Source organism: Oryx dammah, unplaced genomic scaffold (assembly GCF_014754425.2).
Source record: "Oryx dammah isolate SB20612 unplaced genomic scaffold, SCBI_Odam_1.1 HiC_scaffold_4, whole genome shotgun sequence".
Classification (NCBI taxonomy): domain Eukaryota; kingdom Metazoa; phylum Chordata; class Mammalia; order Artiodactyla; family Bovidae; genus Oryx; species Oryx dammah.
Window position 1 is genome coordinate 75,862,841 of NW_024070188.1, and position 13,632 is coordinate 75,876,472.

Here is a 13,632-nt window from a genome sequence, read left to right on the forward strand (position 1 = left end):
TCGCAAAGAGTTGGACATGACTAAAGCAACTTAGCATGCACTCACACACACACACACACACACACACACACACACACACACACACACACATATATATGTATACATACACATACACTCCAGTTAAGTGAAAAAAAATCAAGAAAATATATTGAACACACACACACACATATTATTGTTGTTATAGTATGGAATGGCATCATATTTGAGTCTTAGAAGCTTGTTTATAAAGAACTGTGAAGTTAAAAGAATGCCAAGATCATTTTTGGGGAATCATGATTCCTGTTTTCTAAAAGTTTATCTTCATTACTACTTTATTTGTAATTCTTGATAATTTTAAAGTAAAAAGTTCCTTTTTCTTCTTTGCCTATCATGATGTAATAAGAAAGATGACCAGAAAGTCATCACCACCTAGCTGTATGAACAAATAATATGTGGGCAAACAGTTTCTTTGGGTCTTGAGACACCAAAGACCAGCTGGCTACTCTCGTAGCAAAATAAAGATGAAATATTTGGCATTGAAAATCACCTCAAATTTCTTTAGTTCCTCCTTGGCAACTGTATAGAGCACCCCGGAAGAGCTGGGAAAGGCAGCTGTCCTTTCTGAGATCTTGAGCCAGTCTTCAAAATGAGAAAAGTCATCCAGAAACTTCTGCCACAATCGCCATGTCTCTTCAATTCTGAGACAGAAAGGAAAGATCAGAATCTGACAGTTTGAGACTGTTTATACTCCAGAGCCCTGTTTGATGCCTGCAACAGGATTAAGAGTGCCCAAAACAAGCAACTGCTGTGCCAAACAATAACTAACTGTGCCTTGAGCCAAATTTGCCCAGACTGAAAAAGAAACAACTGTTTGAGCTAAAATGAAACAGCTGTGTGAGCATGTGTGTATGTGTGTGTGTGTTTAAACATACATCCTGCAGCTCTGGGTTTGGAATGAGTCAAACTGAGTCTGATAAGCACATGGTATAAACTGTTCTGGGTATGTGCAAGGAAGTTTAAAAGTGTAATACTCTGCTCTCAGTGCACACTCATCCCGAGGTTCGCTGGACTAAAACTAAGGTTTGAAAATTCACTGAACGTCAAAGTCACCCTCATCAAAATCAACCAATGACGGCAAGACAAATATTCAGCTTTCAGGAGGTCCCCAGAGAGCAGGAAGATTCTGTGCCTTGTCATTGTGGTCACTTTCTAACACATCACTAATTTTTTACCACCCTGAATTTCAAAAGGCTCCAAGAGAAGTCCTTTTGTTTTATTATTTCCTTTTTAATGAAAGAAAGTTACTTTTTTCACACCACAGATTATGTAACATAATACTTGTTCAGCAAAGGCATATTTTAATTTTTCTAATTATGTTTAAACTGTTAGGTCAGGTGTTACTTGGTATGTTATATTTGTAAGTGACCTTTATATCTACTTCTGTTTCCAACTGAACGTAGATGACAAGTTTGGGAAACTGAGGCTATCTTTGGACATTGCAACCAAAAGGAAATGGTGAACAGCAGATACCCTGGATAAATTTATTTATTGATTTTTTTTGTCCTTCCTCTGTTTCAGCTGTGTACACATCCCCACTTACTTGAGCCTCCTTTCCATGGACATGGCACAGATGTTTCTCCATCGGCGGTCCAGGTTTCGTGTGGCCTGCTGGATGGAATCGCACTCGGCGTCTGTAGCGCAAGCATCACAGTCATGGAGAAGGACCTCACACAGGTTGAGCACAGAGGCCACGCCCGTGCTGTGCTTCTCGATGTCTCTCTGAAGCTCCTGCAGGGAAGGAGACGTGCTTTATTCAAACACTTGTTTACCGATGGGAGAAACTGCAGCTGTATTCACTGACTCAGAAATGGTTAGGCAAAACCTTGACAAGTATTTCATTTCTTTGAATGCATAAAGCTTCTTCAACTTCCTTTATGAAATACCGCAAGCTCAAAAGTATGAGAAAATGAGTCTGGATATATTTGGCCTATGTGAACCATGCCAAAATATGAACTGAAGAAGTAAGACTACATCAACTGTGCAGGGCACAATGAGCTTCTTTAGTGATTGAAATATGAATCTTGCCCCAGTTTTTACTTCACAGATATATCACTTCCATTCCAATCCATAGATCAATCAAAGGAGTATGTGTGCTCCTGTTAAGAGTTGGCGCTCACTTTGATCTCCAAGGATCTGCAAACTGTTTTAAACAGTTAATTCCACTATCATTAAAAGGTACCATGGTTTAAGGGACCTTGGTTTTCTGTCATGTATGACAACCATTATTATCAGCAGCTTCTTCAATGAACAAATTTAAATGTGGGACAGAAACTGGAAGATATGAAATAGAATGATAAAGTTCAATTCTTGTAATATTTTATGTTTTAGGACCAGCAATTAATGTGATAGATCTCATATAACTGAAAGAGGTTGTGCAAGAGATTTGAAAGGACAGTTTAGTGAAACTGAAATATTTGAAAGAGTTTATTTTCTTGTGTCTAGTTTATGAAATCTCCAAAGTTAATCAATGGCACTGTTATTGCATTCAACAGTAAGCTATATTTTGTGAAGAAGACACTGGGATCTGGTGTTAAGGAGAAAAACAGGAAGAAGAATGCAACAATATAAATCCTAGTTACCCGAATAAGTTGAGGAATTATCAAGAGAAAAGTTGGGCAAATTCAAGAACTATATAAGAGAAAAGGAAAATATATTGAAGGCCTGAACGAATAGGACACAAAACATTGTACTAGTCGGCCTCCTTTTTAATAATGGAATGCTTTGAGTAAATTGAGTTAAAAGCTCAAGAGAAAAATGATGTATATTTTATTACACTCTGTGCAGTTGATATGGTAATATGGAAGACTTGATATGGTAGAACTCTGGGCAAATTCAATGCCTTAAACAAGAAAGATAAACATTAATCTGTTGATGGCTACTTAAGTTGCTTCCATATATTCACCCGTAAACAATGCGACAGTTGACATGGCAGGGGAGATTTCTTTTCAACACAGTGATTTCATTGCCTTCAGATACATACCCCAAAAGTAGAACTGCTAGAACAGACGGTAGATCCAGTTTTACTTTTTTGAGGAACATCTATATTCTCTTCCATAGTGGCTGCACCAATTTACATTCCTACCAACAGTACATAAGGGTTTCATTTTCTCTAAATCCTTGCCAGTACTTTTTAATCTCTTGTCTTTTGATAATAGCCATCCAACAGGCGTGAAGCGATATCTCACTGTATTTTTTTATTTGCATTTCTACCATGATTAGTGATGCTGAGCATCTTTACATATACCTGTTGGCAATTTGACTATCTTCTTTTAGAAAATGCTTGTTCAGGTCCTTTGCTCATTTTTAAATTGGATAAAATTTTTTTTTTTTTTTTTTTTTTGCTATTGAGGTATATATATGAGTTTCTTGTGCATCTTAGATACTAACTCTTGATCAGATACGTGGCTGGAAAATATTTTCTTTCATTCCTAGGTTGCCTTTGCATTTGGTTGATCATGACTTTTGCTGTGCAGAAGCGTCAGAGTTTGATTTAGTTTCACCTGTTTCATTTTTGCTTTTGTTGGTTGAACTTCCAAAAGTCATTGCTAACACCAATGTTAAGGAGCCTTTTCCCTATGTCTTCCTCTGGGTTGCAAGTCTTAAATTTAAGTCTTTAATCCATTTCAAATTAATTTGTCTAAGTCATGTAAGATAGAGGTCCAGTTTAACTCTTTTGCAAGTGAATATCATTTTCCCAAAACAATTTTTTGAAGAAACTATCTTTTCTCCATTATGGAGTATCCTTATTAGTCAAATATTAGTTGACTGCACATGTGGGTTTATTTCTGGGCTCTCTATTCTGTTCCATTGGTCTATGTGTTTGTTTTTAATGCCAGTACCATACTTTTTTGATTACAAAAGCTTTTGTAGTATTAACTTGAAATCCTAAAGTGTGATGCCTCCAGGTTTGTTCTTCCTTAGGACTGCTTTGGTTATTAGGGATCTTTTTGGTTCCATATGACTTTCAGGATTTTTTTTTTTCTATTTCTGTAAAAAGTGCCATTGGAATCTTCACAAGGATTGCATTTAATCTACAGATAGCTTTGTATGCACATTTTAGCAATATTAATTCTTCCAATCCATGGGATATCTTTCCATTTGCTTGTGTCTTATTCAGTGTCTTTCATCAATGTCTTACAGTGTCAGAGTACATATCTTTCACCTTCTTAGTTGAATTTATTCCTCAAACATTTCATTGTTTTTGATGTCATTGTAAATGGAATTTTTATCTTTATTTTCCAGATACTTCACTGTTAAGTGTTCGGAAACACAATGATTTCTGTATGTTGAATTTGTATGTTACAACTTTCCTGAACTTATTAGTTATAAAAGGTTTCTGGTGGAGTCTTTAGGATTTTTCTATATGTAAGACCATGCCACATGCAAACAGAGACAATTTTACACCCTCCTTTCTGATCTGGATGTCTTTTATTTCTTTTCTTGCCCAGTTTCTCTGACAAGGCTTTCCAGTGCTATGTTGAATAGAACTGGTGAGAGTGGGCACCCTTGTCTTATTTTCAGCCTTTCATCACTGAGTATGATGTTAGCTTTAGCAATGTCACATATGCCCTTTATTATGTTGACGTCCATTCTCTCTATACCCAGTTTGTTGAGAGCTATCATTTGAATTTTGTCAGCAGTTTCCCTGCATCTATTGTTATGATCATATGATTTTTACTTCATTTTAGTAATGCAATGTATTGTATTTACTGATTTGCATATGTTGAAACATTTTTGCACTCTAGGAATGAATCCAACTTAATTACGGTGTATAATCTTTCAAAGTGCTGCTGAATTTGGTTTGTCAGTATTTTATTGAGAGTTTTTGCATCTATATTCATCAGGCATATTGGTTGATAGTTTTCCTATGGTGTGCTTATCTGGCTTTGGTATCAGGGTAATGCTGGACTCATAAAATGAGTTTGAGAGCATTCTTTTCCCTTCAACTTTTTTGAAAGAGTGACATGAATTGGCTGTAAATGTTTGGTAGAATTCACTTGTGATACCAGGTCACAGAAATGTCCATCCAGTCTTGGACATTTCTTTGTTGGGAGGTTTTTGATTGTTGATTCCACCTCCTTATTCATTATTGCTCTGTTCAGATTTTCTATTTCTTCAAGATCCATTCTTGGTAGATTGTATGCTTCTAGGAATTGCCCATTTTTCCTAGATTCTCCAATTTGTTGGCTTATAACTGCTCATAGTAGTCTTTTATGATCCTTGATATTTCCTGTAATGTTCCCATTTTTATTTATAATTTTTTAAATAATTTATTTTGGTCCCTATCTTTTTTTCTTGGTTCAGTTCAGTTCAGTTGCTCAGTCATGTCTGACTCTTTGCAACTCCATGAATTGCAGCACGCCAGGCCTCCCTGTCCATCACCAACTCCCAGAGTTCACCCAAACTCATGTGCATCGAGTCAGTGATGCCATCCAGCCATCTCCTCCTCTGTTGTCCCCTTCTCCTCCTGCCCCCAATCCCTCCCAGAATCAGGGTCTTTTCCAATAAGTCAACTCTTCGCATGAGGTGGCCAAAGTACTGGAGTTTCAGCCTCAGCATCAGCCCTTCCAATGAACACCCAGGACTGGTCTCCTTTAGGATGGACTGGTTGGATCTCCTTGCAGTCCAAGGGACTCTCAAGAGTCTTCTCCAGCACCACAGTTCAAAAGCATCAATTCTTCAGTGCTCAGTTTTCTTCATAGTCCAACTCTCACATCCATACATGACCACTGGAAAAACCATAGCCTTGACTAGACAGACCTTTGTTGGCAAAGTAATGTCTCTGCTTTTCAATATGCTATCTAGGTTGGTCATAACTTTCCTTCCAAGGAGTGAGCGTCTTTTAATTTCATGGCTGCAATCACCATCTGCAGTGATTTTGGAGCCCCCAAAAATAAAGTCTGCCACTGTTTCCACTGTTTCCCCATCTACTTCCCATGAAGTGATGGGACCAGATGCCATGATCTTTGTTTTCTGAATGTTGAGCTTGAAGCCAACTTTTTCACTCTCCTCTTTCACTTTCATCAAGAGGCTTTTTAGCTCCTCTTCACTTTCTGCCATAAGGGTGGTGTCATCTGCGTATCTGAGGTGATTGATATTTCTCCTGGCAATCTTGATTCCAGCTTGTATTTCTTCCAGTCCAGCGTTTCTCATGATGTACTCTGCATAGAAGTTAAATAAGCAGGGTGACAATATACAGCCTTGACGTACTCCTTTTCCTATTTGGAACCAGTCTGTTGTTCCATGTCCAGTTCTAACTCTTGCTTCCTGACTTGCATACAAGTTTCTCAAGAGGCAGGTCAGGTGGTCTGCTATTTCCATCTCTTTCAGAATTTTCCACAGTTTCTTGTGATCCACACAGTCAAAGGCTTTGGCATAGTCAATAAAGCAGAAATAGATGTTTTTCTGGAACTCTCTTGCTTTTTCCATGATCCAGCAGACACTCTATAGCTAAAATTTGTTGTCAATTTTGTTTATAGTGCCAGAGAACCAATTCAGTTTTGTTAAATCTTTTGTATTGTTTTCTTATTCTTTATTTCATTATTTCTGATCTACTCTTTATTATTTCCTCTTTTCTGTCAACTTTGGGCTTAGCTTGTGTTTTTTCTAGTTCCTTGAGTTGAGTTAGGTTGTTTATTTGGGATCTTCATTTCTTAATATAGGTGTTTATCTCTACAAACTTTTCTCCTAGAACTGCTTTTGCTATATCCCATAAGTTTTGGTATGTTGTGTTTCTTTTTTTGTTTATCTCCAGATATTTTTAATTTTTTTGATTTTTTCTTTGATCCACTGGTTGTTTAAGAGTGTGTTATTTAATTTCCATGTATTTTCCAGTTTTCTAGCTTTCTTCCTGTTATTAATTTTTTAATTAATTAATTTTAATTGGAGGATAATTACTTTACAATATTGTACTTTTTGCCATACATCAACCTGAACCAGCCATGGATGTCTAATCTCATATTGTGGTTGGAAAGACACCTGACGTAATTCACACTTTCTTGAATTTATTGAGACTTGTTTTGTGGTCTAACATGTAATCTATCCTGGAAAACGTTCCATGCTCTGAGGTTGGGGTGGGGCAGGCTATGCCACTGGTTGGGCCCTCCAGCCACCTCTGATTGTATGAGGTCACAAGCCATGTTTACTGGTAGAGCAGTGCTACTGGAGGGACTCATGATTGGGCAGGGCTATAGGCTGGTCTCTTCAATCACTCTTGATGGGGTCTCAGCCTGTGCTCCCAGACCGGAGGGTGATGCTGGCTGGACCGTGTGTTCAGGTGAGGCCTCAGGCTTGCTCTGTGATCATGCAAAGCTGCAGCCTTGGAACTGGGCAGGGCCATAAACAAGGCTTTGCCATCAGGTGGGCCCCTGGCTGTGCTCCCCTGTTGGGCAAGATTACTGGCCAGACTCTCCGGTTAAGAGAGCCCTCCAGCTGAATCCCACAGTGAGTGGGTCTAGACACTGTGTTTCACGGTCAAGCTGGGTTGTTGTCTAGGCTTTCTTGACAAAAAAGCCTTTGTTGGGTGGGGCCATAGCCTAGGTTTCAGGCTGTGTTGAGCAATCAGACAAGGCCCTCAGCTGGACTCCACCACTGAGTAGGGATTGTAGGTTGGGCAGAGGCTGTCCAGGGTCACTGTTCAGGCTCCTTGGCTATGCAAGGCCAGAGGCTATGCCCAGCAGTTGGTAGGGCAACTCACTTGACTTCCTGCCCAAGCAGGGATCTTGGATGGGCTCCCTGGCTGCCTGGGTTCTCTGGCTAGGCTTCCTGGTGTGGTTGGGTGGAGACAGTGCTCAGCTGTTGGGCAGGGCTGGGCATCTGCCTCCCTGCCCAGGCTGAGAAAGATCAAGGCCAGTTGTCTGGGGACCCAACTCGGGTAAAGCTGCCAAGTGGCTGGGCTCTGCTGATGAGCAGAGGAGCTGGCTAGGATCTCTCTTTGGGTGCAGCTGCAAGCAGGAATGCAGTTCCACCAAGACCTGAGTGTGGGTGCTGTAAGCCCTCACGCCTTCCCCATCTTATCAGATCCCCTGCAGATGAGCCCTACAGTTTTCCTCCCTGTGAAGTGAGACCCCACTGGGCCTCCTGGGAAGCATCACACAATCCTGGGGGAGCTGGACGTCCACCTGGGCTTCTCTTTTCCCACTGGAAAAATCACAGGCCTGGGGGGTCCCCCTGGTACAGGGCTGTGCCAGCCTGGGGAGGGTGATGGGGGCAAAGTACAGCCACTCCTGTCATCTTCTAACGTGGGCCTTCCCAGTCTCTGTGGTCCAGGGGGTGCTGCAGCCTCCCCCTGGGTTCTGGGGTTCTCACAGTGGTGCTGTCTCTGGATGGATGCTTGTTGGTCTTCTTGTGATGGGGACTTGAGTCAGGAACGGCTTAGGCCACCATCTTGGTAACATTACTCCTCTGTATGCTTTTGAGTCTATCTCAGAACAGAGATTAAAGAGTGGAAACCAGCACCGGCATGTGAAACCCAGACTCTTGACACATGGCTGGAGGCCCAGCGCTGACACCTCTGATCGACCCAGTCATGGGCGCCTTCCACGGTTTGGTGAGATTTACTTCCAGGCGCTTGGCCAGGTTCCCACAGTAACTATTGGAGAAAAGTCTCCATATGCTTCTGCTCAAAAGCTTTTGTTCAAATTAACATTAAAAAATAAAGCTTGAGGGATTTTATAATTATATAAGAAACCAAACACAGATCACAATTTTAGTCTCAGCTTTAACTTCCATTGGTAACTGTCTACAATTACCCCACAGTGTCTCCGGATTCATTGTTTTTCATTTATAACACACAGAAATTTGACAAAACATCCTCTGAAGCCACCTCAAGTCTCTATCGATTTCTGCCCAATTAAATTTGTAAGAATTAAGTACATTGGCAAGACAGACATATAGAAACTCCACATAGGGAAAGGGAAGAAAATATGTTCATTTAAATATTTGTCGGAATTCTTTTGGAGACAGATTACTTTTTCTGTTTTTTTAAAGCATGGATATATATATATAGCATATATGTATACATATTTTTTTTTTTTTTACAAAATCTATGGTCAAATATTTTCCATAAAGGAAACTAGTAAATATGATATGATTAAAGTAAAACCTACTAAGCACCCACTTTGTGCTGGACATTGTGCTAAGTGCTTTTCTTGCTAACCGGTAATAACACTGTGAGTCATGTACTCTGATTCTTAGCATCCTATATGTAAGGAAGTTGAGGATTAAAAGAGTTCATTGCTTTGTTCCACGTCACACAAAAAAGTGGTAAGGCCAATATTTGAATCCAGAAAGTCTTTACTTTTAACTGTTAGTGTACAGTTGTTTATCTTTTAGCTCAGTTTTCTGGTTTTTATTTCTGTTTTTCTAAGTAACATGTTTATATTAGTATTTCTTGATTTTTAAACGTTAGACATTGAGTCTAGAGTAGGGAAGGAATAAACTTCTACACGACTCACCAGGCTCCAATTATTGGTTTAGCACCTCTTATAGCTAAAGCAATAATCATTTCTTTACAAGATTACAGTTCTTTAATATTTTTCACACTTGAGCTACAAAATATGCTATGGTTATATTTCTTTTCTTACACAACTTTTTGTTTTCTAAAATCAATAGTTCTTCATTTCTCTCTCTCTCTCCCTTGCTCTCTTTTTCTCTTTAGAATTTGTATTGCTAATTTGTATTGCATTCTTTCTCTTATGGTGCTAATAAAGCTCCTTCCAAGAATTCCTGGTTGCCAGGGGGAAGGATCGGAAGATGGGAGGTAGGGAATTTGGGATGGACATGTACATACTCCTATATTTAAATGGGTAACCAACAAGGACCTACTGATAGGACAGGAAGCTCTGCTCAATATTATGCGGCAGCTTGGATGGGAGAGGAGTTTGGAGGAGAATGAATACATGTATAAGTATTGCTGAGTCTCTTTGCTGTTCACCTGAAACTATCACATTGTTAATCAGCTATATCCCAATACAAAATAATTAAAAAACAAAACAAAACAAAACAACTCCTTCCAGTATGGTTAAGTCCATCAGGCCCCCTAGTTCAGCTGTTTTCTTCCTTGGAGATGTCCCTTTTAGGGCGCCCAGATTCCCTACTCCTGTCTGGACAGGTTCTTGCTAGATGATAGAACCACTGTCATCTGGGACTTTCCTTTACCATCATCCTGGGGATTTCCTTCTTTCTCTCCTGAATATTATTTTTCCTCTCATTTCACTATACATAGAATATCCTTCATTAGATTCTTGTGAATGTGTGCAGAGAAGGTTAACTATTTTATATATTAAGTAGCAGCTATAATATTCTAAATCATAAACAATCTTCTAACTTTTAGAAGGCATTCTGCCATTGTATATTAGCTGCCAGAATGGTTTTGGAGAAATCAAACTTTTTCATCTTGGAAACTTTAAAATCTCTTTATCCACCATCTTCTGAACTTTCGTAATAGCTTTGCTTTGTGTTAATTTTCCAGGGCGCTTGTAGGGTTTGTGCTCTAGAAGTGCTTAGTTTTCATTTTGGGAATTTTTTTTCTGCATTACTCCTTTGATCATTTCTTCCTTTCCACTTTATTTTGGAGAGGGAGAGGGCTTTTACAGCATAACTGAATTGGATTTTGAAACTTGCACGAATCCTGGCTGTAGGATCAACCGGATGCAGTGTGGTAGGAGTCAGACCATTTGGTACAGAGTCTTCCACTTATTCCCTCTATTTTTAATAGAGTGGTTCAAGCACGGATGGCATCCTGTATTATCAAATTAAAGGTCCCTCTGGTTTGCCTGACTAGCTGGGCTTAGGCGGGATCTGCTCACTGAACCACTCCTTTTTCTGACCTTTGAGCAATCGTCCCTTTAAAGCCCTGCAGACTTGATAGTTCCACTTCCTGAGTGAGACTTCTGGGAACTCTGTCTGCAGCAGGAAGCAGCTGTCTTCCTCCTCCATTCTGCTAGCACCATCGCTGTTTACCTGCTATCCATCTTCCAAATTCTCTTGGATGTCTGTCAGCTCTATTATCTTTTTTTTTTGCTGTTTAGGGTTTTGACCTTTTATCTCCTTTACTATCATTTTATTGGGGTTTTAGTAACAGGTAGAACTGTAAATGCATATCATCAATTTATCATTTTTAACTAGATACTGTTTTGGTTTTCTCACATTTGCTCAATCACATAACTGGCCATTAGCATTTTAACTCTTATCACTTGTCCATATCATTACCATGTTCTCCAGGAAAACGTGGGAAAAACTTGAGGCAAACCACAACCCCCAGAGTTACTCATCAGAGTCCTTCAGAGGGTTTTAATCTCACAAAAAGTGAAAAATATCCTGCTAACAATTTCTTACAAAAGAAATGCTAATTTAAATATCAAAGTAAGCCAACTCCTAAAAACTGTATTTTAATATCCATTCTCTTTGGTTTAAATAGTTTATAAATAAAGTACATGAAACATTTCATAAGACTGAAGAAATAGGTCTGTTTATACATTTTGTAAAATGAAGGAACTTGAACAAAATGGCTTAATGTAATGGAAATAACCAAGGTCGGTAGAATTTTCAAAGATAATTTAAAAGCATGCAATAGCGATACATCTTATGGGGGAGGTATGGCATTGATTACTGACAGCTAGAGTCTACCATACTGTATAAGAATCAGCGAGGACAGTGGGAAGTGAAAATCTGTTCTGCATGTATTTTTCAGGGTCACCCTCTTTTGCTTTGTTGCGTTGTGTATGGTGCTGCGTTTGCTACACCCGTGAAGATGACCTTATAGTCTGTGGTCTGTAGGTCATGCAATCCTCCTTGCAAAATTAAATTATTTAGACTCTAGAAACTCAATAAGTATGCACTGTGATCTCTCTCAAAAACACTGTGTGCAGAACATAGAAAAGGGCTCTGAAGACTATGGCTGCGGGTTAGTGACTCACAAATAAATAAACAAAACTGTTAGCACTCTTCCGGATATATCACTGCAGCTCAACCCAAGCTTCCATCTTAGGATGGCTTCTTGGAGGACCTGTGACATTAACTCTATGATGGCAGATCTACTTAAGAGTCAACTTTGTGAGGACTTCCCTGGTTTTCTAGAGACTAAAACTCTGTGTGCAGGGGGGCCTGGCTTCGATCCCTGGTCAGGGAACCAGATCCCACATGTTAAAACGAAAGGTTCCACATGCTGTAACTAAGACCCAGCACAAGTAAATAAATATTGTTTTTTAAAAAGAGTCAACTCTGTGAGGAGATGGAATGTATTTGCCCCAAACACCTGTCTAGCCAGTGCCTCCCCTTTCTCACCAATCCTTCCCAGCTTCCTCCAGATTTCCAATCCCAATTCTCCATCTCACACTCATGTCTCTATTCTGCCCAGGAAGACCAATTTTCAAGAACCTATTAATTCTTTCCTTCTATTGTTTTACATTTTACCTGCTGCTCGTTAAGCTTTTTCTGTATTTCTTCTGAGTCACAGGAATCGTAGACGATGGGTTTGGCCAGCTCTGACTCGATGTGGGCTAACCATGACCTCAGACTGCTCATGTTCTTATCCAGCTGTTGTACTGCAACCAGAGTCTCCTTCAGCTTCTTTACCCTGTGGGCAGAAAAGGAGAGATGTCAACTTCAGGGAGAGGCCTCATTCATGCTTTCCTCATGAGCAGAAGCCAGCGCTGGGTCTAAACCCAGAGTCCATCCTGGTTCAGCCACCTACTGTCTGTGTGACTGTGGGCGGTGGCATAGCCCTTCTGTGTCTCTGTTTCCTTGTCTATAAAATAGAGAAGAAGTAACAGTATTTATGAGATTCAAATCAGGTGAATAATGAATGTGCCAGTACATGGGAAACATTAAAAAGAATATCAGCCATGGTTATCCTCAACACAACTATAATGATATAACAGTTATAGGAACCTCATGGTTGTCACAGAAATTGTGACTTCATCAATAATATAATCTATACTATGTACTTTCACAAATAATATAATGTATACTTCTACCAAGAATAACTGGGAGAAAAAGTTAACATTTCCAATGATTTGTCACTCAACAGATCACATATCCATGGTTCTGATCACTTCAGCTCCACTCTCCACTGTGACGTGCTTCAGCAACACTGCAGCAGAAACTTAGTTCAAAGAAGAAGCCACACTTAAGACCCACTGTCAGTGAGTTATTGCATGCACTTAGGCAATTTGAGTTTTCATGATGCCAGATCATGTCAAAGGCAATTAAAGGCCTATGGGATTGTCAGGTGGCAGAAGACAGGTGCCAGATCCACTGCTATCCAATCTTCTACCTGCAGAGCCTAATTTGGTCCGCTATTCGCTGTGGTGGTGATGGCATGCGTGCTCAATTGTGTCCGACTCTTTGTGATCCCTTGGACTGTAGCCCAGCAGGCTCCTTTGTCCATGGAATTTTCCAGGCAAGAATACTGGAGTGGGTTGCCACTTCCTACTCCAGGGGATATTCCCAACCCAAGGATTTAACCTGATTCTCTTTTTATCTCCTGCATTGGCAAGAGGATTCTTTATGGCTTTGCCATGAGAAGCCCAGTATTCACTACATCACATGCCTAAAACAACAACAATAACAAAATGCTGTTTTCCCATTCTT

At 39.8% G+C, this 13,632-nt stretch overlaps 1 protein-coding gene across 16 annotated transcripts in view; it reads right to left on the reverse strand.

Moving 5' to 3' along the window:
* SYNE1 (spectrin repeat containing nuclear envelope protein 1) overlaps positions 1 to 13,632 on the reverse strand; it is a 494,970-nt gene that overhangs the window by 38,768 nt on the left and 442,570 nt on the right. For all 16 annotated transcript variants that reach the window (XM_040238711.1, XM_040238710.1, XM_040238708.1 and 13 more), the window contains 3 exons: positions 12,454 to 12,616; positions 1,580 to 1,767; positions 527 to 677 (listed from right to left, as the gene is read on the reverse strand). In XM_040238711.1, the coding sequence (XP_040094645.1) occupies positions 527 to 677; positions 1,580 to 1,767; positions 12,454 to 12,616 (502 nt within the window). The remainder of the gene's footprint in view (positions 1 to 526; positions 678 to 1,579; positions 1,768 to 12,453; positions 12,617 to 13,632) is intronic.